Below are 24,504 nucleotides of genomic sequence, written 5' to 3'. Positions count from 1 at the left end.
TATGCTGTTTTGAATTTATTTTATTCAAATCTTTGTTTACTGCATATATAATGAATATGTAAGTTATATGTTTATTAAAAAGATAAATTAATTTATTTCAAAAGTTGTTGTCAACTAAATACTAAATTACTAAGTTTTTATCTGACTTTCACGAATCATTTGAGAATTAAATCTATGATGTTCAATTATATTAAGTCAGCCACATTCATTGGCATTTCATCAATTTGTGTGGAATAGTATTGTTCAATATCACGTAGAATACGTATATCGTCGGATTTAACGAAATTAATTGCCACACCCTTCCGTCCAAAACGACCGGAACGTCCAATTCGATGAATGTACAATTCACGATTATTTGGTAGATCATAATTAATAACCAATGATACTTGTTGTACATCAATGCCACGCGCCCACACATCAGTTGTGATCAGCACACGCGATTGGCCAGCGCGGAACTCTTTCATGATTTCATCACGTTCTTTCTGGGGCATATCACCATGCATCGAGCTTACAGTAAAATTGGCTTCGCGCATTTTTTCTGTTAGCCAGTCAACCTTACGCTTTGTATTGCAGAAAATTACGGCTTGTGTGATTGTTAAGGTATCATAGAGATCGCAAAGTGTATCGAACTTCCATTCCTCCCGCTCGACTGCAACGAAAAACTGCTTAATGCCTTCTAGGGTCAATTCATCACTATAATATACAAAGAGAAAGAAATAATTAAAATATAATTTAGGAAAACATATTTCATAATATTTAACTCACCGTTTGACAAGGATACGTATTGGATCTGTCATGAATTTGGAAGTCATTTCGAGTATTTCGTGCGGTAATGTAGCGGATATGAGACAAACCTGGGTTGCTGGTGGAAGATAACGATAAACATCATAAATTTGTTCCTTAAAGCCTTTGTTTAACATTTCATCAGCTTCATCGAGTACCAGCATTTTAATTGCTCTGGTCCTTAACACTCGTCGCTTAATCATATCAAACACACGACCCGGTGTTCCACTTACGATATGTTGACCGTAATCTAATTTGCGTATATCTTCACCCAAATTAGTACCACCAATGCATACATGGCATTGCACGTTCATAAAATCACCTAAAGCAAGTATGACCTTTTGGATTTGAACTGCTAACTCGCGAGTTGGTGATAAACACAGCACTTGTGTTTCACGCAATGTAGTGTCCAAACTTTGTAGAATCGAGATTGAAAATGTTGCAGTTTTGCCCGTACCAGATTGAGCTTGTGCTATGACATCCCGGCCTTTTACAATGGGCTTTATACTACGCTGTTGTATGGCAGAAGGTTTTTCAAATCCTAAATTTATTGAAAAAAAAAATTAACTACATTAGTTTTAGCTCTTAACTTTCTCCACATCCAACTTACCGTAAGCATAGATACCACGCAGCAACTCCTCCTTGAGATTCATTGCATTGAAAGTTGGCACTACCTCTACATCTTCGCTGGTCTCAAACTCCACATTTGATAAATCTTCTGCTGGTACATTTTTCCGTGTTATCTTATCCATATTGTATGAATATTTTAGTTATCAACGGAGGCGAAAATATAAAATATTTACTAAATGCAAAAATTTTCTCCCAAATCGAAATGTAAAAAATGCGGACGATGTTTGCGTTTTGACGTTTTCTTTTTTTATGACATCTCGTTCAATTTCGTATTCGTTTTTAAACATTTCTCACACTGGGTTGCTTTTGATTATAGTGAAAGCACCGCAAACCGAAAACAATAGATTTCATGTTATCGATATACTAGTAWTATCGTAATCCAGGTACAATCGAATAATTATTTAAATAAAAAAGGTTGAAAACAAAAAACAGGTAGAAAACAATTAAATGTATTGCCTTGCAATCATGGTCATGTATTTAAGCGACATTAATATATAATTGAGGTGTAGTGTTTAGATATAAATTATTAATCTTTAAAATTAAAAAAGCATAAATAAATCCCTTATTTTCAATTCCCCCCGATGAAGACTTTCGAATGAAAGCAAAATGTAACCTTTAAAAATTACTTTGTTTTTTTTTCAAAAAATATGATTCTACAAGCTATATTTGTATAATAATATATTATTATTAACGTAAAATATTAAAGTATATAAGGAAATTACAAATTTTTGCTATATATGTATGTACAAAGTTGTCTGTATAAACTAATCCTTAAAAAGAAAACAATCTTTTCAAACATCTGCTTTTAAAGTACACGACATAGTTACAATTGAGAGCGGTTTAGCGTGTTTTGCAACACGTTTTTATTTACATACATACACACTTCTCAACCAGTCACCATATGCACAATTCTGTATAGCAAATATATAGGAGTCTTCTCTTAATACATTTTTTTAAATAATTAGGTTTTTGGTTTTTAAGAAATTTAATTCAATAATAATAATGTAATATATTAGAGAATGTCTAAAATGTAATCATTATATTTTTGTCTTTTTTTCAATTTTTATATGCCAAAAAGGTTGATTTTTCCAATTTTTTATTAAAAGTTACACATACACGAAAATATCACAAGTTTGGTATTTTTATATGCACTATATATTTAAGTTTACCAAAAATGTTCGAGCATTGCGACTAGTAACTAATAAATAAATGTATGCATTAAAACAATTTGTACAAAAAATTTGTACGCTTCCAAATTTTGCTTTTGGGTTGTGTACAAAAGGAAAGGACTTTTATTTTCGTTAATGTCTACAAAATATTAATAAATTTACCAACGCAAGTTCACATCTTATTAGCATTATTTTAATTTATGTATATGTATGTATGCATGAGGCGAAGAAAATTCGTAATTTAAATGATAAATGCACTTTCTAAAACTAAAAATGCATAAATATGATTGAAAAGATGTTCACACCAGCGAGCTTTTTAACACAAGGAACCAAATAAAAATAAATCAAAAATAGTAATCGTACTTTGTTTTGTTTTTTGCGAGACCTTGAATAATTGTTCCACTTAGCTAAACTAGCTTATAATTGTATTATAGCAATATGTACAATAAAATCTATTATAATTGAAAAGAAATGAAATTTTTAACTTTTAATTAAAACGTTTAAGGCTTTCCATATTACATATATTAATATTTAAGTCTCCGGCCGAAATTTAAATGGACTTAATAATCGTACACACAAAATTTAATAACACAATAAARTGAAAACTAATGAAATTTTAGGTACAAATTTGCTAATTTTCTTAGAACAATTATTTAAGCCTCATTAACATGATCAACGTTATTTATTTAATATAGATTTTTTTAATTTAGACACAATTTGGTTCACTTTATGTTTGAAAGCTTCATTAACACCAAAAAAATAACTGCTTATAATTGTCATGTTTAGATTTTTAGCAAAATGGTACTGCAAAGAATATGAAAAAAATTTTACAAATACTTATATTCACGATATTGTGTTCAAATTTGTTCGCCGCTTTCGGTTCCTTCCACATTTTTGTTATATTGAGGGACTTCTAAAGCAGCTGCTGTATTCTCCGAAGAATGTGCGGTATCTACACTATCTAAAATAGGTGAAAATGATGGGAAGTCATCCTCCATTTCTGCATCAACAACAATGCTTCTATCGTTTGCATTTGATTGGGGTTCTTCAGAATTAAAATCTATCAAAGCTCGTTGAGACTTATTTTCGGCATTTACGTCAATAGCATTAGCACCATTCACTATATTATATCCTTCATCACTTTCCATTTGATCATTTTCATTAGAAGCTCGATAATCACTTAAGGAACTACGTGAAGAACAGCTACGTCGAACTCGTCTTTGTCGTATGTTATTATTACGTTGGAGTCCTGCACTTCTATTAGATGAAGACGATGAAGAGGAAGAGCTAGAACTATCACTTTCACTATCAACACTAGAAGAGTCCATTGGCGTTGGTTGAAAAGCAGCCCCCGTGGGTGGTGCAGCAGAGGGAGGCGAAGCTGCAACGGCCATTGCCGCTGAGCGCATTAATTGACATCGTAAATCTAAAATGAAATAATTATGTGTTAAGTTGACTATTTAAAGGAAAGGTACTTTCAGTGCTTACTATAATTTTCACGTGATAGTTCTCGTACTTTTTCCTCCAAAATCCGTATCTTTGACATAAATTCTGAACTAATACGTTGTGCATTTAATTGTTGTTGACGTCCTTGGTCTGATGAGTATCGATCCTCAATTTGCAGRCATTCCTCTATAAGTTGTTGTTTAGTCAAATTTTCCAATCGTTCAACACGAGCTTTTTCATAGACATTAGCAAACTCCTTTGTTAGGAATTCTTCCTCATCTTCTGGCAATGAGAAGAAGTAGTTATCTTCTGAATCGACAGAAAAACTTGAATCACGTGTACGGCCAGAGGGTGTTAGTAGCGAACTAGGCACTTCCGCCAAATGCTCTTCCATAAGAAATTTATTCGTATTGTATGGCACCAATGATCGTGACCGCAGGATTTTAGGACGTGCTCCATTCCTGTTGTTCATTCCACCTCCATTRAAATTTGGTCGTGGTACCTGAAATTTCCAATTTTTGTATGGTTTGTTGGCATTTTTGGGCTTTGGCTTGCCACGCCGGTGTTTGCGTTTTGTCTTTTGTGGTTGATTTTGTATTTGCTGCTGCTCGGAAACATGATTATYGGGAGAAGTAGCGTTGGCATTTACGCCCAATGTATTCACATCAACAATTTCYAAGTTTACTGATTTTTTTTGATTCTCTTGCGCAAAGTTATCTAAACATGAAAAAATTATTAACTATTAGTTGAGTTTGTTCATTAAGTTTACTAATATTAACTATCTTTCATAATAACTAGACGGATATTTTGATACTCTGTTCACTGTATGAAGAATTGGAGGGAAGATTTTATTTTTTAAGCCAATAAAGTCGAATGTAATATTTGTATATGTACGTATCTACATATACTGTTAAAAAATAGTTAGTATTGAGCTTTTGTAGTTAATATCACAACTCATAAAAAATATTAACAATGTTTTTAAAAAATATGATTTGTTTTTGATTTCCCCATACAACTCAGAATTAATATATTATATGTATAGGGTTTTTTGGGTATAAAACACTTTTCAACAAYTTTTCAAATTATTTATGTGATAAGTAAAGAAAAGCAAAGCCTTATTAGAAAATGCATGCCTAACTATTCCTGGCAAAGATGTGTGCTCATAAAGCAAATAGCAATAGGTAGTCTTCTAGTTAAACAAATATTATAAACATTATTCATATATACCACTTAATATCTTAAGCTTTTTTTATGTCATAAGTTCGATATGGAAATCGGAACTGACTTATAACCGGATATCATTAAGTAAAAAATACCACTCAAATAATTGGAAAGGTAATTAAAAAGTATTCTAATATTTYATATTTTGTCATTTAAATCACTTTTAAGAGCACACATTTTTTAATTAGATACGTTTTAAAAAATTGAACACGAARCCCTTGCCTAAAAAGTAAAATACCTGCGCGACTACACGCTAGCAATACCACAAAACTACACCATCAGCCATCCAAACGACAAACGCATTAAAGTGAAATAGAAAAAAATTAAATAGTCGTCTTCCGTCGTTTGATTAAGTGCAGGAGTGGCTTTGTGCGTTTGTGTCACAAATTTATTTTTACCTTTAYTAACGAGACTTTCCATTTTTAGATTTGTCCAAAAAACAATTACAACATTTATTAATCACTTTCCACTTTATAAATATTCGAAATTTACTCTTTTCCTTTATCAAAAATGCACGATATATCCGCTATTGTAGTTCTTAACGATTTGAGTCCTATCGCCATTTTCTCAATAATGAAACCTGCCTTGAAGAAGAACACCCCAAGACTACTAAACTGTTTTCCTGTTACTTGTAATATGCAACGGAGCGATAAAAGTGGAGTATTTGCGAATTTAACAAATCGTACCCYAAGGTGTCGCAAGTGGTTGCAAGGGGTTTTTTAGTCTTAAATCTTCAGCTGAAAATAAGATCGGGTATATACGAAGCTTGAACTCATATTGTGCACTTTTGCAGTCATTTAATATTATAGCAATTACCAAATTTATTAAAATCAGGTAAACTCAAAATAAATTTTAATCAATGCATATGCCTTAACGCATAAATAGTATGTATCACACTTTCAAATACATCTCTGCGAACTGCAAAGCTACAAAAGGTGAAGAACTTGGATAAAAGACACTGTACATAGCAGTGACAACATTTGCAAAACAATATGTTTGTTTCCAAAATTTTATGCCCTCCACGAATATTTTCGTTCATAGACCAGCAGTTGTATATACTTATATTCGACTAAATCTGATTAAACTTAGAAATCGAAATTATAACTTCGAACACACGGTATATATACATACATATTTATCTATTTAATTGTAGAATTGACATAGACTAGTTGAATGGCATATTATAAAATACGACCATTTGATTGGTGTTACAAATTTATTTATCAGAAATACCTTGAAAATTTTGACAGCTCTTTAATTAGTGGCTTGTCAGCCGCTCCAACCTGCTGGTATGGTAATGACCACTTCATCAGCCTTCTGTACAGTATACCTTGAGACCGATTCATGCACTGTTTTTGTAGTTACTTCTACGTAAGCGGATCATAACTGGATTTATATATTAGTGGTTGTTATTTACCGATCAATACAGGGTTAGATTGTTAAAATAATTCCGATATCACCGAACCGGCGGTCTATTTGAAAATGTTTGCGAAGTTGGGAGCCTGAGGCGACTATAAATATTAGGATTGCACGCGAAAAGTTCCATAAAGAAAGAGGGGGTGAAGTGCATCCAGATTATATCCGACCAAGAGTTAGCCCATTTAGGTATTTAAGTGGGAAACATTAATTATATCGGTTGACTTTTTGTGATATTGTCGTCGTCCTGATAGGTATGATACAGGTTGAAGCACAATTCTTGTATTCTAACGGTCACTTCGAACATATTTGGGATGTTTTGATTTATTTTATAATTTAAATTTGTATAATAAAATATCAAATATGTGTATACGTTTTTGTCAGCTTTTATTTTATTTTATACATTTTTCAGTTAATACAACTCCACAAAAATATGTAATATGTATGCAGCAAGTTAATATGATTGCATTTGCCATTTACTACTTATAAATGTCAAATTTCATCTCACTTACCCTAAATATCTACATACATAAATATGGGTGTCTGAGCATTGGCTATATTGTGAGCAGTCACCATATATAATACATGTGTTCAATAAAATTTACGTACATACATACATATTGTATAATATGTAATATATTTGAACTTGTTCCTTGTAAATAATTGGATACGTTTTCATCTCTTCCATTTTTATATGCAGATTTTATGTAAATATAAGTAATAGTAAAAATATAGGAAAATCCTTACTAAGGTATGTTGCTATAATAAGAGGCTACGAATTGCACTCGGAGAAAGATACACAAGTTTGCATTTTTATTTAAATATGCAATTATTTTGGAATGGTGCACTTAGATATCTTGATTGCATTAAGTTTAAAATATATATAGAGCGCTAGCCTATTTATATATTTGTATTTAATACTTAATTTATTTAAAAAAATTATGTAATGTATATTTCATATTATCAAATCAATTGTACGGAAGAAAAAAACTTAAATTTATTTACTAATATACATACGTACWTCTAGCAATAACTTATGGTTGTACAGATATTTATTTTTTTTTTTGTGGTTTTGGAATTCGACCACATCACGAATTCAGCTGTTATAAATTAATCTCGTCGCCATGAATATATAGGGAATTTACGTTTTATAAATGAAGGCGAGTTAAAAGATCACGCGAAACAGGCTTACAAATATAATTGCTCAAAAACTAAGTTCAAAGAAGTGAATTGCAGTAATTTTTTTTTTTTTCTTGTTAACACTTTTAACTTTTATCTATCTGTTGAATCAGAAGTATCAAAAATATAAAGCAAACTCAACTCTCTTCATAAGTATTAACATATATCACTTAGATTTTTAAAAGAAACTTATCAAATCGAAAGAAAAAATAAAGTTGTATAATATATATATTTTTTTTAATAATTAGTCCTTTCAAATCCGTTAGTCGATTCATAATTTAATTAAAAATATTTTAAAGAATATTTTTTCAAAGATATGGTAAACTGAGTTCCCACTCACACTTGCGGATTATTGTTAACTGTAAGCAGTTTGACAAATAGAAAATTATATTTTAAATTCCAATTTTTTTTGTATTCAAATCACAATTTGTAAAAAAAAATAATAATTTTTTTTTTAAACTATTCAATAGAAAAAGTTTTTGAGTAGATCGACCGTTTGATTTTAAATCGATTGTGAAATAAAAAATTTCATAATAATAGTAACTATTTAAGGCATTTTCTTAGTAGAGAAATTAAGTAAATTGTTCAGACCATTTGTAAAAATAAACATTGGCTATTAGATTTTAGAATTCTTGTTGCAAAAAAAAAAAAAATGTATATGAATACAATTGGTATGATGGTATTACTCGAAACTTATAGTTAAAGATTTATAATCAATTATATATGCATACATGCGTTACCAGTTATTTAAAAACTAGTTTAAGGAAATTTATACTCAAGTATAAACTAAATTTCTTTGAAATTTCTTTATATTAGCTATTTGTATGCACTTAAGAATTGATTTRCTTTCCGAGCTGATTATTTTGTATATTTGCATTATGCATTTTACGTGTTGAATATATTTTGCTGTGTGGCATCGTTCTCAAAATCAGTCCAAGCGTTGTTCAGCTCCATAAATATTAATTTAGCTATACTCTCATATTCAGTGCCATTATGCTATAATTTGTGATAAAAATAATAGATATACGTCTTTAAACGAATACTAATGTGTTGTAAGTGTTAATTGGCTCACCTTATCTGGGTGTACTGCAAGGCAGGCTCGCCTATAAGACTTTTTTACATCGGCTGGCGTAATGAGTGTGGACATCTCGCATTTAGTCCATTTTGCGTCTGTCCAAAGCACCGTGTGCATGGAACACAAGAGCGCACGTATGTTACTCTTCTTGCCTTCGGTCTACAAAATATATTTTATCAATTAATAAAAACTTCGTGCATGCAAAAGAAATTTGCGTAAACACACACATACCCATTCCATAATTTTAACTTTTTCCGGATCCATTTCCTTTATAAGATCTTCCTTACGCATTTCATTAATGGAACGAGGTCCTTGATTTGTTTTGCTACCGAATTTGTAACCTTGTTCACCCAGTATGTCAGCGAAGATGTCAGCGTTTTTAGCTTGTGGGCCTGTGTTCTGTGCGGGTTTCGAAGTATCGAAGTTGGAGCGACTATAATCTGGCCGGTTAGATTGCGTATTTGCACCAGCCGAAGCTGCAGTCGGCTGAGGTGACGGCCGGTTCGAGTTTTGACCCAAAGGCGTGGAAAATATTGAGCCACTTGTAAACGATGCACCAAAATTACCAACACCGCTAGGTGATTTCATATGATTCGGTGAAGCCGTTGTTGGCTGTGATGGTTGTGGTGTTCTTACGCTGTTTGTGTTGTGTGTGGGGCTAGAGAATTGTGTGGTATAAGGACTGGTACCGATTGGTGTAGCACCTGTTGATTTACTGCCTAGTGTGTGGGGATTGAAGTTGATGTTGAGACCAGAGGCCATATTGGCAATGTCAGCGAATGGATCTTTTGACTAAAAATATCAAATTAGTATTTTTTTGGTTTGGTTTGCAATTTTTGGTTACCCTAACATTTTGGGGTGATGGCTCCTTGCTGCTGTTTGTATTGAACGTTGGTACTGACCCGAAGAAAGCCCCCGTTGCCGGAGTTGGACTTACTTTAGGTCTGGATGTGCTTGCACTAGCGGTTGCGTCAGTATCAGCGAGTGTCGGCTGAGCTCCACCAAAGCTATTGAATTCTACGCTGATTTTGGGGGCGGCTGAGGCAACCGAGCCGAAAATATCATCCAAATCGGCGYTTGATGTGGGCTGCACATTGTTTTCTACAAACATATACTTTAATAAATATCGATAAATCGAAAATAATCAATTTGTTTACCTAAAATATCCGGTATAGGTGCCGACCCGATACCAGATGAGTTGTCATCACCAAATGCGCCAAGTAAGTCAAAACTAGCATCGCTCGTTGGCATTGCTGTTGCTTGTGGATCTTGTACTGGCAGCTGCGATTGCGGCTGATTCAGATTAAGCAAATCTATTGGGGGCGATGTTTCTGGCTGGGTACGTTGTGCATACTCATGTCGTATTTCAGTAACATCCGGCAAAATAGGCGGTGTATTGGGACGTAAGGGCTTTTGTACAGCATGTGTTGTCAGTTGCGGTTTTGTCGCCGCCGTTTGTTGATTGGAAGTTGGTTTCGTCACTACATGTATAACGAACGTACGTACGGAGATAATTAGAAATTAGTACTGCAATTTTTTAAATTTGTGTTTGAAAAATTACCAAAATTATCCACCATTTCTTCGAACTCCAACTGTGAACTGAAGAGATGTTGTGCGTTGCGTTTTGGCTTGGCTGGCAACCAAGGAGGATTTCTGCTTGGCGGGCATTCGTTGTCCGTGAAAGTTATGGAAAGTGAAACACAGAAGTCTGGTGGCACCTGATCGACATCAGGTAAGTCGTCCAAATCGTTCAATGCAAATGTGATCAATGTTTCTTGTTCCGGTATGAATCCAGTATTTATTTGAAATTGACATATTTTTAAACTCTGTGGACGCACCATACCCTTAAGCGCATTGCGCGCATGATAAAGCACAATTATTAGATCACCGCAAACAGTTAAATTAATGGGCAGTGTTATCTTGCCAGGTCCCGACAAATATAACCTTAAAATATATTTTTTCATTTTTGGTTAATTGTTAAAAAAAAAAAATATCACAATAATCTTCACCTCATTTTTTCGTAATCCTGCAAAGTGCTTAGCAGCAGTCGATCATTGCAGTATACTTCCATATAAATGCGACAACCATCTCTCGCCTTTGTCATACGCGGCACTGGCTGGCAACACAACGAAACCAAGTTGATACTTTTGTAGTGTGGTAATAGTGGTGTTGGACGCAAAATATCACCGAAATAATATAAGTAACGGAACTCGGATGCTCGCAGATTAAGTGGATGCCGCTTTACGGCAAATACTTGGACTGCATCTTCGGGTTCATTAATTAAGTTCGCATACATAAGCATTGCCGCAGCTATTGTTGCGGCAGAACAACCGCCCGAGTCGCTCGTTTGTAGAATGACTATCGATTTAGGGTCGGCTTTTAGGAAACCGTACATGTCTTCGACAACCGAGTATATACCTTCCAAACTAGGAGAATGCGCTTGCGGGCAASCATATATTGAACCGACTTCGACAGTGCGCACTGGCGGTGGTAAACGTGGACAGTTGCTGGGGCCAAAGTTGTAAATGCTCACTTTTTGCGGTGGAAACCGACTTTCAATGGATAATCGCACATCTTCGATATTGTTAGTTTTGTAAGCTGATTCGAAGCCTTCCGATGGACAAGGCATTACCAAAACACGTGAAGTTATGTAACTGATATCTAAATCAGTACGAGCTATGGTTTGTTGCATTGTTTGCATGACCTTTGATGATGTGTCTTTGAGATTTTTTAGAAAACTGCCGGCACCACCACGCAATGATGAGAATAAACTAGTATTGGATGTACTAGGATTACCCGCTGTATTAATGGTTGCGGAATTATTAGCTGATTGCGTTTTTGGCAGTTTATCCGTAGGTTCATCCATATAGAAACTAGATTTACTAGTACCCTCAACAACTTTAGCTGTACTTGCTGGTGGCCGTGTAACACTGCCGCCACTAATATTCGCAGGGTTTGTGCCATTTATAGGACTTCCTGGTTGTGGGGACTCTATGGGTTTTCCTTGCAATTCAAGAGCACCTTTGAGCGACCAATTTTTCGTTTCGGAAATAGCAGCCAAACGTTCTAGCACCATCGATATATTAAAGCGGTGCGCTGGATTTACATTAAGACAGCCTAATGGAAAAGAAAAATTTAAAATTTTTCATAAATGCAAATAGTATATTGATTAGAACCTTTTATAACATCATGAAAACATTGAAAACGGGAATCTGTGGGCAGAATATAATTTCCATTTACAATACGCAATTTGGCGGAATCTTCAAAAGGATGCTTTTGAAAACATAAAGCATATAGAATGCAGCCCAAAGCCCAAACATCAACCTTTATACCGATTTCGTAATTGGACCAGGTGTCTAGCATTTCGGGTGCGCGATACATTGGTGTCGTAACAGAGCTCAACTATAATTTAAAATTTCAATATATTTATTGTGACCATTCAAAGTAAATAACGAAGTATTATTATACCTGATCTTCAAGTAAATTACGTTGTTTGGCTCCCCACTCAATTGTGGGTGCAAATGTCTCCTTAGTAGCTGAACCAAAATCGCATAGTTTTAGTTGTTTATCATTGCTGATAAGAAAGTTTTCAATCTGCAAAAAATACATATAAAATTAGTATAACCTGAAAACATTTAAATAAATAAAATAAGCACCTTAATATCCCGATGACTTATTGGTGGTGTCTGAGTGTGCATATGAGCCACAGCACGTGAGGCCTGATAAAAAATGCGTAGAACCAAAGCTGGATCAAATGGTACATTTAGGCAGTCAATTAGTGAACCCCCTAAATTTTTATGGATAATAGTTTTATGTTTTTCTTATATTATTTAAATGTAAATTCTTGCCATTGCAAAGCTCCGTAAGTAGTAAATATTCTGCACGCTGTTGAGGTCCTGTCGTTTTATCAATAAATGTTGCTCCAATAAATGCCACAATATTTGGGTGCCCAGAAAGTTGTTTATGCGTGTTAATTTCATTAATGATAGCATTGCAAGCTTGTTTATCAGTTCCTATGAGACGCTTGAGGGCGTATTCTTTACCAGACTGCACATCTTGTGCGACATATACAAAGGCAAATCCGCCTACAAGTAAGTAAACGCAAGTGATAAATAGAAAAAATACATTAAAAATGTACTGCGAATTTTGATAACATTTGTATGTACTTAATGTATATATATATATTATATAGCATAGTTCAATATTTTTTCAAAGAAATGGCCTTTGATAAAACAATACATTAACAGATGTGCAAGTTTGTTGCAATAGTGCAACATATGCTTACTTACAAATTGATGGAATTTGAATTTGTGTTTGAAATTAACTTGTTTTCAATAAACTGTTTGCGTTTTTATAAGCGTGAATTACAACTGATTAAAACATTTTGTTATTGATTTTTCATTCTTATTACAATAATTGAAGGCGTGAGTAGGTGGCGATACCCATCAGTTTTTAAAATATTTGAAACTGCGAATAATTCAATTCTTACCTTCTGCAATAATGCGCTTTACGCGAAGCTTATATCCTGCCACTTCAACAATTTGTCCACAAAACTCGTTTGTGGTTATATTTGCTGCTGGAGTAAAACTGCCAGAGATACTATTCACAGTATCTCCATTAACGTTGGCATTTGGGGCTGTATTAAAATAGCCCATCGCCGATTTAAAGAATTCACTCATTTTATACTATCTGAACTTTTTGTTCAAATAGACTATAATACAAAGGATCACCTTTAGCTTAGCACTCTTTATTTACACTATCGTATTTGTTTTCTTTTTTTAAGAATTAGTCAGAAATTTTGATTTTTTTAATATATGTATGTGTTTTCTAAGCAGAACAACGAAAATTACGCCATGACAGCACAGCAACAACAAAAACATAAAATCAAATTCATTTACCGTTGCCACTGAACTGAATATTTAATATAAGCAGCTGTGAACTAATGCTGCCAAGTTATGATTTATTGTATACACTTTTCTAATAAGAAATTTTGAATAAATAATTATTTATAAATAAAGAAAATAGGAATGATTTTTTCTTATTTTATGTTTTATATGTATGCATGTATATGATTAGGTTTTTTCAAAACGACCAGTTGATCAAATTGTTTTTTATGTGCAAGAAAAAAGGTACACTTTCACTATTTGAAGTAGAATGTAAGTAAAGATGCAGCACTGACAGCAGTAAACATTTTTGTTGGTGTGTTGGAGTGAGTAATTTATATTCAGATATTTGCCGAAAATTGAAAAATAAGCCAAAAATAGAAAAATGTCGCATCAAACTGGAATAAAAGGTATATGTAATATATTTCCAATTCGAAAAAATTGTCACTTATAATTAAAAAAATAATTCTAGCTAACGAAAAGCTCACCAAAGTTTTTGCGAAAAGTAAAAACGGAAAGCTACGTGTGATAAAGGTATCAATAGAAAATGGTAAGTTTTTTGTGTTAAATAAGGGGAAAGGGTGTGGAGTGGTATTAAGTGATAATAATATGATTGCAGAGGAGTTAAATTGCACAGCTACAGTAGATGTGAAGAAAGACTGGGAAAGAGACTATGACAAATTGATAGGTCCATTAATAGAAGAAAATGTACCATGTTATATTCTCTACCGTTTGGATAGTAAAACTTCGTTGGGATATGCATGGCTCCTGCTGAGCTGGGTACCAGATACTGCCACAATACGACAGAAGATGGTTTACGCATCTACAAAAGCCACACTTAAAAATGAATTCGGTTCAGCTCATATCACCGAGGAAATACATGCGACATCAATAGAAGAAACTACCTTCGAAGGATATGTAAGACATAAACAAGACTTCGCGGCACCAGCGCCATTAACAACGCGGGAAGAGGAGCTTGTAGAATTACGAAAAACTGAAATCAACACCGATATCAATACCGACACGCGACACCAAACTTTAGGTGGTGTTGCTTGCCCACTGACTGACGCCACTGTGGTTGCTATAAAGGATCTGCTTCGCGGTTCATATGACTATCTACAATTTCGAATTGACCTTGAAGAGGAACGTATACATGTCTCCAAAGCAGCTGTGGTGTCGTTGAGTGATTTGCCTCGTCAAATTCCTGACGAAAATGCACGTTACCATTTATATCTCTTCAAACATACTCATGAAGGTGACTATCAAGAGGCATTTRTTTTCATTTATTCTATGCCAGGCTATACATGTTCGGTACGTGAACGTATGATGTATTCCAGCTGCAAAGCTCCCTTTTTGGATACTCTGAATGCTTTTGGAGTGACTGTGGTGAAAAAAGTAAGCAATTTTCAAATATTTACTTAAGTATATATTCATATAAATATATATTTTTAAAAAAACAGTTAGAAATTGATAGCGGTGCAGAATTGACTGAGGAATTTCTGCTCGAAGAACTCCATCCTAGAAAACTTGCCAGCAGACCCGCGTTTGCAAAACCTAAAGGCCCACCAAACCGCGGTGCAAAACGTTTGACTCGTCCACAAGAGCAATCTTAAGGACAGTTATATCATAAAGTACTAGGCTGCATATTCATGTCGCAGCAATATGACTAATGCTTTCCTTATTCTTCCATCTCATGATAAACTCGCATTGAATAGAATTCAAAAACTGGACTTTAAGCATTTTCAAATTAAAACATTAATAAATATAAAATATGGAGAAAATACACATATCCATATGTGTGCAATATTAATATTTCGATACTTCAATGAGTATATCATATGCATACATACTGAAATATGCATTTTCATGTACTACTGCGTTGTAATGATAAGAAATTGTCTTTAAAATCTTTTTCAAAACAATTCATATCGTGATTTTCAATTGCATTAAAATTACATCGATTAAAAGTTTTGTCGTTGAAATAAAATAATTAATATATAAAATAGTTAAATGGTAAATGATCATGTTTATCTAACAATTAATAATACATATATGTACATATGTTGTCTTCAATGTAGTTGTATTTGATCGTCTAAATTGCAATATATGTAAAAGATACATACATATGTACATCAACTTCAATTTATTACTACTTATATTTATTTTGTTTCACTGTATTTCTTACTTAATGGGATCCAGGGTTATTTTATCACCTACTTTTACGTCGTGCTCCTTAAAAATTCCGGGTTTTTGATAAGCCTCATCTTCTTGTTTCTGAACAACAAAAAGTTGCCATGTAATCAAAAATGTTTCTTCACAATTAATTACTTATAACAAATTACCTTCATTGCTTCGTGCACCACATTTTCACGTTCTAGCCGCCATTTATATTGCCAGTACCGAACTTCTTCCATAGAAGTACCGGATGCATAGAGAAGTGCCAATGATGCCGCACCGGCAATACTTCCCAACACACCACCAATAATGCCTCCAGCGGCCATGCCTCGAAGACCCAAATTCAATTTATATAAACTGCCAGTTATGAAGCCGGCTCCAATATATTCAAATATGGAAGACTTCCCTCGATAAACCGAAACACAGGTTATAATTCCGCTATAAAACAAAAATATATGTTTACAAGTTACATACGCGTACAATACAGTTTATAGCTTACAAATATGAAGTTGTGAATAAACCAACTCGCCATCCCCATTTAAAGCCACCTCTCGCGAAGCTCATGGTTACTTCATCTTGCAATTTACGCTATAAATTTCATTATCAGCAAAATAGTTGTATGTATGAGAAATACAARTTTTCTTACTCACCTTCGCGTCGAGATGTGACTTAAATGCGGTCGCTTGATTGTTCTCCATGAAATTCAAATAGGCTGTTCTCGATTGTATAACACCGCCGTAGATTGCTCCGAATAGAAAACCAACAAAGCCTGCCTGATAAATAGAGTTCAACTCGGAAGAGATACTGCCGAATTCACTGCGAAAAAAAAAACAATAAATTTTCCATAGCACACGTATTAATTTTAATTCACACTTACTCAACTTGAAACATATCCTTAAGTCGATCCAAGCCAGTTTCATTTAGATCAGGCTTRCTTTGTAGGTATGCCTTGTACGTTTTTGTGTCTTTGGAAACTATGTCATTCTGTGTTGGATCGCCCGGTAAACCTGGCAGTATCCCAGCTAAGAGTATTCTTCTCCCATTTCTAATAAGATTCATAATTTTCGAAACACAACTATTAGGATGCTAAATACCGGATAAATTTTTAGGGCCTACTAATTTTCATGCACATCTGTTTAACAGCTGATTGGTAGGATTACACAACAACCAAACAAACATGCTGTATTGATGCGAATGTTGCATTTTTCATATATTTCCCCCTTAGATGTTTTCATTAGATTTAAAGTTAGCAACACAGGCAAAATATCACGAATTCGCTGACGGCGCGTCTGCAGCTTTTTTTTTTAGCTAATTGTTTCCTCATATTTATAATATTAAAACATAGACACTTTATATCAAAACAAAAATATTCGCACAATTCTAAATTTTAGATATTAGCAAAAAGTATATTAATTAATCCCTTTTGACTTCTTCGCCAGTATAATTAATACAAAGATAGAAATTTGTTTACTGTTTTAGTTTTTATTCTTCTAAATTACATACATATATACACATTTAAAACTAAAATAGCGTATCCTCCGATCTTATGTACTCGCCAATATCTGACTGATGGAAGCAAACGGTGGTCATTGGATCAGCAGTCTTACATTCCGTAGTGGAACGTGCCAACACACCGAAACCTAAAGGCAAATCATTCATAGAATACACCACAACACCTTGGTATTGACCAGCATTCTCTGTTATACGTCCTAGACCAGATTTTGGTATGTGATTGCCATATAGATACTGTTGTTCRAATGAGGGCTTCACCCAGACTTTATATTGAGCGTAAGGTGCCAAATAGTATAGCGCCGTTATATGAAACTTTATTTTATTTGTTTTAGAAAATTTGCCAAAGCATGTGCCAACACAAACAAGCTTTTCGGGACCAAAGCACTCAGACAGTTTCAATATACGTTCAGATACATAATAAACGCGATCCCTGTGCTCTCGGAAGCAATACGTACCATCCGGACGGTCAATCAGTTGCTTCACATTGGTGCCAATGCTAGATTGAATGAATAATGGTTTTTATTGTTTTATTATGATATTCGTATCTACTCACTATTTCGACAACTTTTCAAACAGTACTTTGGCACGTTCGTCACTTAATCTTTTCATTATGAATGTAAATTAATTAAATAAAAGGTTAAAATAGAAATTTAATATACAAAAATTGTGCCGACAAAAATGTGAAGTTGTTTTGACACACGTGCACTTTGTTTATGTACACTACGCATAAAAAAATGTATGTTGTGTTGCCACTCGTTGGAATTAACTCGGAAATAGAAAACATAATATTATATATACAAGTTATTTAAGCAGGTAAAGTTTATAATAAATTTCAATTTTTATTTGTTTGTTTTGATTTATGAATTAAATTGCTTATAAAGTTAAATTAATGGAGACATTATTATGATTTTCTTTTCTATAATCAAGTTCAGTTATTTCACTACAAAAAGAAAAGCAGAGCTGCCACGGCTGCACTAACTGTGCCGCTATATCCGGCCATAACAGGCATTAGAAATTTGTTTTGCTTTTTATGGGATATCAAGTATTATTTATACACTCTTATTTTACTTTTATAAGCAATGCTTTAAGTCCATGTATATTTAAAGTATTTATAGTTAACAATATCAAAGAGTTACTTAGGGGTGTTGTGGAATCTAAGACTTTTTGTCTTTTCGAACATACGCAAAACCGATATTSGAATCAGCTGTTTACTATTGTGACAAAACTTGCAAATGAATGTAATCCTATTCAAGTTTTTAATAAGTTCCGAATTAAAAAAAGATTTTAAGAGATCACATTTATAGAATGAATAAAGACGCATTTGGGTGTTAAATTACGTTTTGTAAATATGCTTTAAAAGGGAGAAAGCTTTAGAAGCTTCAAAAAATTAATTTTTTTTTGCTTAAATCTCTTTAAAAATTATCTAAGAATATTTCCCCAAAGTTATAGATGGGAATTCGAAATATTGTCGAAGCTAGAAGGGAAATAATGACCGAGCGTCTAGCAGATACACACATATATATGTATATGAGAGGTTGGACAGAAAGCGGGCAGCATAGAAAAAAAAACGTCATATGGAATTGGTGCAAAGATTATCTTTGGCATTAAATTACCTTCTTTTTAAACTAATAAAAAAAAAAGTTTAAGTTTTGATATAAAGTAAATTTTTTTTAGTCTAAAACCATTTTTTTTTTTCAAATTTTAAAAATTTTTAGAATTTTACACTTTCTTTTTGCTTCCCAAAGGAAAATGTAAAAGATTTTGTATCAAAAACATTTTCGGATGATGTTTAAATATATACATAACTATAAACCCTACAAATTTCGCTTTAATCAATTCTTTATTTCCCTCCCAAAAAAAAAAAAAAAAACTCAAAAAAATATATTTTTTTGAAGCCTCTGAAGCAGGCCACCCCCCTTTAAATATCCGCATTTTTTTCCCAAAAAGCTTGTAACAGGCAGAAGTAAACATCGGAGATCCTATTAAATATAAATGATCAAATTGACGAGCTGCCATACCCGCCTGTCTGTTCCTCTGTCTATATATAGCGAACTTGTCTGTCATTTCTTATTTCTCGATCTGAAATTTTGGACCTGTTCTCGCAGGCATCGCTSACTGCGGGCCACTGTAGCATAGCTGGAATAGAAACTGATCGATGAAAACTAAGTCCGGGTATTGTCAATTTGTTTATTTGACCATATATCTTCACGAAAGTTAGTTTGGAGTATTATTCAAAGCTACAACATGCGAATATATTGTACAGATCGGACCACTATAGCGTATAGCTCCCATACGAACTAACCGATTAAAAYCAAGTTCTTTTATATAAGCTTTTATATCCAAACCAAATCCAAATCTAGAACATGATTTACAAGTCATAAATAAAAAACATTCGCCAATTTTGAGGACACAACTTTTCTGTTTCATTGCACAGCTACTTAATAAATATTTAAGTCATAATTAACACTATATTTTTAAATATTTACGATTAATTGCTTAACTTAGTAACTATAGATATTTAAAAACTAAGTTTAAATGGTAAGACTCACTAGCATTTTAGGACTTTTATATACATATGTACATACTCTCTTAGCGAAGTACGTGTTTGTTTTTTGTGTAAATTATGTAATTATTTCACAACGCGTGCGCTTTTGAATGCTGCCTAAGTTATATAACAACWGCTTACCGCTTATTATGTATAATTTAAGTTTTACGATTTTAAGTTTAACAAATAAGTTTTAGTGTTCGGCAAACTGCAAAATGTTTCGCATTTACAACTATGTACATAGCACTCTTGGCGTTTCTTTCGTATTGTACTTTACATTTCATTCTGACAATTCCACGTTTAGTGCACAACTTTGCATTTCATAAAATAAATATAAATGTTAAAGAAATTTTTACGCTAAATGAGGTCTAAGGCACTTTTATCTATTTAAATTAATTGACAAATATTATACATTATATATAAATCATTATGTAAAAGCGTACACCATTTTGTTTTTTTTTTTTTAATTTTTGGTGATCAATACTAAAATAATACTCCATTGTTCGGTTTAACAGTATGCTTACAAAATTAAAACCGCTAGGCAACTATACATACATACAAGAATAGTATATGTATAAGTGTGTGTGTGTGTGTGACTTTAATGTGTAAACATATYTAAAATTAGGGACGTATTTAAAATAGCGAACATGCATACTTTACAAATAATTAACTAGTCAAATCCAACAAGTAATATTTATAAAACTAAAGCGAACGCGAATAGTTAACAGTTTTAACCAACCATTTTCTGGTGTGGGTCTCCAAGACTCAACACGATCAMMTTTCAGCCAACAATAGCACAACTGGACACTTCCAGGTGCCACTACACCGTTATCGTTTTCTTTTGCTCATAATTACGATCCTTCAACAATTGATCCAGCTGCTCCTCTTGATAGTAGACGACGAATTCCGCCGGCGATAGCGTTTCAAATAACGCACAAATACTGGGTTTCAGATTGTAGAAGAACAAGAGCTGAGCACGCGCTGCGAAGTCGTTCAGCAGCGACTCTATAACAGTGGCCGCCGTGAAATCCGCACCGTAAATATGYGAGGCATCAATGACGACGGGCACATTCTGTCGCATCGAGTGCTTTGTCACCAGATTGCGCACATAATCCACCGAGGGGAACATCAAGCAACGATCGGGCGTGATCATCAGATACTCATTGCCCGCTGATGTTGTGAGAATTTCGGTGGTGATTTTGGGACGCGCCGCGTGATACAAAATGAAGATGACATTTAAGCCGACACCRATTAGTATGCCGATTTCCAGCGGTAAAACCAAGCAAGCAACGAATGTGCCGAGACCGGGTAGCAGATCACTCTCTAAAATGGTAGTTAAATTAATTATTAGACAAGCCGTTTTATTGGGACAAAAGCGTGCGGAACTTACTCTTCGCGCGCCACATTGGTTTGATTACGCGCACTTCCACCATAAACATAACGGCGGCAATAATGATCGCCGCCAGCGTTGATTTCGGTATGAAAAAGAAGTAGGGTGTGAAGAAGATCAAAGCAAGTATGACCAAAGARCTCGAATAGATATTGCTTAGCGGGGTTCGGACACCACTGGCATTGTTGACAGCGCCACGACTCAGTGCGCCGGTGGATGGGAAGCTTTGCACGAATGAGTTAGCGATGTTTGCAATACCGATAGCGATGAGCTCCTGTGAGGCGTCAACCGGTTTGCCATTGCCTGTTGGTCGAAAATTATTTGATTAAATTACGAAAAACAAATTCTAAAAAAAAAACTTTGAACTTTGCTAAGTTAAAAGACTAACCAAAAGCTTTGGCTATAGAGACAGTTTCCATCAACGATATGAGCGGCAACACAATTAGACCGGAACCCAGATTTTTCACCATATCAATGAAGCCCTCTTCATGCCCAGAGGCTGTTTCATTGGCTGACATATGGAATGGTGGGGGTTGTATGGCGGGCATGCCCTCTGGAATGTAGCCAATAACACGGAACGGTATATTGCCATCCTCGCTATGTAAAATATAACCCAAAATGCCACAGACAATCACTAGTATGGCATTGCGCGAGGTGCCAATAAGCCAAATGATTTTGTTGAGTACATTCTGTGTCTTCGAGCGAAGCGTGGGTTCCTTGGGACCAAGCTTAAATGATGACAGCAGCTGTTGGCAATAAAAAATAAGATAATAATTATATTAAACAGACTGGAATTAAATAAATAATTTATTTATTTTAACTTACGCGCATCATCAGCAGCACCACAATGCAGGTGAGACCCAACACCGTATCCGAGGCGCGTGTCTCTTTGATATTTTCGTAAATATGCGTTAAAATTTCCAGGAATGTCGTACCGGGCGCCGGTATACCCAATATGTCTTTAATTTGCGATGCAACAATGATCAGCGAAACGGCCGATGTGAAACCGGAAGAGACAGGACCGGAAACGAAATCCAGCAGAAAACCCAAACCAAAAATGCCCATAAACAATTCCACAATGCCACAAAGTAAACTGAGTAACACTGCTAATTGCCATGAACCTTTTGCGGTTTGAAAGGTCAGTAACGCCACTATGGCGGAGGGACCCACGGGCACATCCTTGCAGGTGCCGAGGAAAATGTAAATAAAACAGCCTAAGAAGGAACCATATAAACCATACTGCAAATAGAAATCAATAAAAATTTTGATTTAACAAAATTAAAAAATTAAAATAATTCCAATAAAATAGTATAAAAAATAAATTTAAAATAAACAATTAAAAAAAAAAATATTTTTAAGGAAATCTATTTTAATTTTTATTTTTTTCATTTAAGACTTCAACTTACCGCTGCAGGTAGCCCAGCTACACCAGCATACGCCAGCGCTTGTGGTATAACCGTTAGACCCACAGTGAGTCCGGCAACCACATCACCCACAGCATCATCTTTGGAATATTTCGGTAACCAATTGAGTATGGGCAGGCGYTTGTAGAGCGTCTTGCGGTTGAAGGTGCGCCTGGTGCGATCCTGTACCCATGCTTTGGCACAGTCCATTGTCTTAATAGGTGGAATCATCTTTTTGCCGTCTGCAGTTACTGCGAGAGAAAGAGAGAGAGAGAGAGAGAAAAAGATGAGGGATTAGGGAGCTGTTATAAAATACTAAAGAGTTGAATAAAAGGGTCATAAAGCAAAGAAGTTTTCCATACAAGAGCTTGATTTTGATGGTTCACCTGTATRCAATTATTATCTATGTTATAATGGCCATTTTCTATAATGAACAAATGTATGGTTGTACTCGACTCGCTCAGAACTTTCGATAACTGAAATCGGATAAATCGAATCATTTTGACCTCCAATTAGCGCTCCAAATATTTTTTCCTCAAACAATAAATACGAGTTTAGGTTTAATTCGACATAGCTAATATATGTATGTATGTTTGTATTTATAAATATTTATACTGGCGTAAGTCCATTGTACTTTCAAAAGGTTGTCTGTGAAAATAACTCATGTGCAGCGTTGCGGAAAAGCATTTATCGAGCACAAACAAAAAGTGTGCGAAAAAAACACTCGCTCAACAGTTCATGAGTCATTTTAACGCACTACAGCGTACTAACTGCAATTTGATTGTTATTATTATTTTTGTATTTTTTTGCTAACTACACACAATTTTCATTGCCAAGGGTGCACACTATACAGTTACTGAGTTAATGCTCAGTTTTTAACGTAATTATAATGATCATTCCAATGTACTTTGTAGTGGTGTGCAACAATTTTCCCGCGCCTTGTAATCGTGTGGGTGTGCTGAGCTAATAGGCAGCTTGTAATTTATTATATGACGTATGATAGCAATTAAGTGATTTTCGAACTAAGTAGAAAACTCACTTTATTTTATTGGATTGTCTATCAACTAAAAATTAAGGATTTCCTATTATTAAAGTGCATTACTTGCGCGATTGCGAACTTTTCCTTGAATTGTTTTTGTGGGGAATGTAAATGAAGTTATATCAATAAGTTAAAAAGATTTCCTCAATAAAATGCGCGGCAAATAATGTGATTGATTAGGAGAGCTGAGTAAGAAACTGTAAATTAATAAGTGTTTATGGGGGAGTAGGAGCGGAATTTTGTGGGCGATGTGAAAAAAATAATTTCTCTGTATGAGTGATTCATTTCGAAAGTTTTTCTCAAACATCCATGAATATTCCTAACAGAAACATATACACATCTTATATAAGTCTGATAAAAATATCTATCCAAATATGTTTTCTACCGCTTGGCAACGTTGAAATAATTTATAAACGATGTTTGGTTAAGCGATTGGTTGTTGATCTTTCACACACGATTTTGTTGGCTTTTTGATACCCACGYACAAATGCAATATTAGCTATTTATGCACTAATTTGGTGTTTCAATATTTACGTATGCATATTTATTGTATTTGTTGTAGGACTTAACGCCTGCCAATCACAATTGCACGCTAACTCTCAATATAAATAATTTTTTGTTGGGTCAGTGGCGGAGAC

The 24,504-nt window shown here is 34.1% G+C and overlaps 7 protein-coding genes across 10 annotated transcripts in view; 1 reads left to right on the top strand and 6 right to left on the bottom strand.

The window, feature by feature from the left end:
• LOC108971258 (eukaryotic initiation factor 4A-III) lies at positions 1–1,677 on the bottom strand. The gene is made up of 3 exons (XM_018937213.1): positions 1,394–1,677; positions 766–1,324; positions 1–693 (listed from the first exon to the last, which is right to left on the bottom strand). The coding sequence occupies exons 1-3, from the start codon at positions 1,533–1,535 to the stop codon at positions 186–188; spliced, it is 1,209 nt and encodes a 402-aa protein (XP_018792758.1). The 5' UTR covers positions 1,536–1,677; the 3' UTR covers positions 1–185.
• Positions 1,678–2,505: 828 nt separating this feature from the next.
• Positions 2,506–5,876, bottom strand: LOC108971247. The gene is made up of 3 exons (XM_018937195.1): positions 5,648–5,876; positions 4,071–4,745; positions 2,506–4,008 (listed from the first exon to the last, which is right to left on the bottom strand). Exons 1-3 carry the CDS (start codon positions 5,667–5,669, stop codon positions 3,440–3,442), a joined length of 1,266 nt encoding a protein of 421 aa, XP_018792740.1. The 5' UTR covers positions 5,670–5,876; the 3' UTR covers positions 2,506–3,439.
• Positions 5,877–8,054: 2,178 nt separating this feature from the next.
• Positions 8,055–13,806, bottom strand: LOC108971255 (cyclin-G-associated kinase). The gene is made up of 12 exons (XM_018937209.1): positions 13,409–13,806; positions 12,768–13,004; positions 12,576–12,706; positions 12,388–12,513; positions 12,096–12,321; positions 10,929–12,036; positions 10,481–10,863; positions 10,077–10,400; positions 9,770–10,020; positions 9,151–9,711; positions 8,917–9,078; positions 8,055–8,840 (listed from the first exon to the last, which is right to left on the bottom strand). The coding sequence occupies exons 1-12, from the start codon at positions 13,596–13,598 to the stop codon at positions 8,730–8,732; spliced, it is 3,810 nt and encodes a 1,269-aa protein (XP_018792754.1). The 5' UTR covers positions 13,599–13,806; the 3' UTR covers positions 8,055–8,729.
• Positions 13,807–14,187: 381 nt separating this feature from the next.
• Positions 14,188–15,539, top strand: LOC108971259 (twinfilin). The gene is made up of 4 exons (XM_018937214.1): positions 14,188–14,212; positions 14,275–14,352; positions 14,422–15,197; positions 15,263–15,539. The coding sequence occupies exons 1-4, from the start codon at positions 14,188–14,190 to the stop codon at positions 15,413–15,415; spliced, it is 1,032 nt and encodes a 343-aa protein (XP_018792759.1). The 3' UTR covers positions 15,416–15,539.
• A 318-nt stretch (positions 15,540–15,857) lies between these two features.
• LOC108971260 (RPII140-upstream gene protein) lies at positions 15,858–17,154 on the bottom strand. The gene is made up of 5 exons (XM_018937216.1): positions 16,855–17,154; positions 16,628–16,793; positions 16,477–16,565; positions 16,145–16,415; positions 15,858–16,076 (listed from the first exon to the last, which is right to left on the bottom strand). The coding sequence occupies exons 1-5, from the start codon at positions 17,034–17,036 to the stop codon at positions 15,984–15,986; spliced, it is 801 nt and encodes a 266-aa protein (XP_018792761.1). The 5' UTR covers positions 17,037–17,154; the 3' UTR covers positions 15,858–15,983.
• Positions 17,155–17,439: 285 nt separating this feature from the next.
• On the bottom strand, positions 17,440–18,255 carry LOC108971261 (60S ribosome subunit biogenesis protein NIP7 homolog). The gene is made up of 2 exons (XM_018937217.1): positions 18,043–18,255; positions 17,440–17,985 (listed from the first exon to the last, which is right to left on the bottom strand). The coding sequence occupies exons 1-2, from the start codon at positions 18,096–18,098 to the stop codon at positions 17,499–17,501; spliced, it is 543 nt and encodes a 180-aa protein (XP_018792762.1). The 5' UTR covers positions 18,099–18,255; the 3' UTR covers positions 17,440–17,498.
• Positions 18,256–20,446: 2,191 nt separating this feature from the next.
• The window catches only part of LOC108971253 (sodium-independent sulfate anion transporter), an 81,710-nt gene continuing 77,652 nt past the window's right edge, over positions 20,447–24,504 (bottom strand). For all 4 annotated transcript variants that reach the window (XM_018937206.1, XM_018937205.1, XM_018937204.1 and 1 more), the window contains 5 exons: positions 22,831–23,078; positions 22,250–22,663; positions 21,813–22,170; positions 21,425–21,727; positions 20,447–21,357 (listed from right to left, as the gene is read on the bottom strand). In XM_018937206.1, coding sequence (XP_018792751.1) covers positions 20,855–21,357; positions 21,425–21,727; positions 21,813–22,170; positions 22,250–22,663; positions 22,831–23,078 — 1,826 coding nt within the window. In that variant the 3' untranslated portion in view covers positions 20,447–20,854. The remainder of the gene's footprint in view (positions 21,358–21,424; positions 21,728–21,812; positions 22,171–22,249; positions 22,664–22,830; positions 23,079–24,504) is intronic.

The sequence above is a fragment of the Bactrocera latifrons genome, unplaced genomic scaffold (assembly GCF_001853355.1).
Source record: "Bactrocera latifrons isolate USDA-ARS-PBARC rearing strain unplaced genomic scaffold, ASM185335v1 scaffold_331, whole genome shotgun sequence".
Taxonomy (NCBI): Eukaryota; Metazoa; Arthropoda; class Insecta; order Diptera; family Tephritidae; genus Bactrocera; species Bactrocera latifrons.
The sequence above is the reverse complement of the archived record's forward strand: the minus strand, read 5'-3'. Positions and strand labels throughout refer to the sequence as shown.

Excerpts from the sequence above, each read along its gene's own strand:
- LOC108971258 (XM_018937213.1), bottom strand. The coding sequence starts at position 1,535 with ATGGATAAGATAACACGGAAAAATGTACCAGCAGAAGATTTATCAAAT. Across the intron at positions 1,325-1,393 it reads GCGTGGTATCTATGCTTACG|GATTTGAAAAACCTTCTGCC; the intron begins GTAAGTTGGATG and ends CAATAAATTTAG. Across the intron at positions 694-765 it reads ATACGTATCCTTGTCAAACG|TGATGAATTGACCCTAGAAG; the intron begins GTGAGTTAAATA and ends TGTATATTATAG.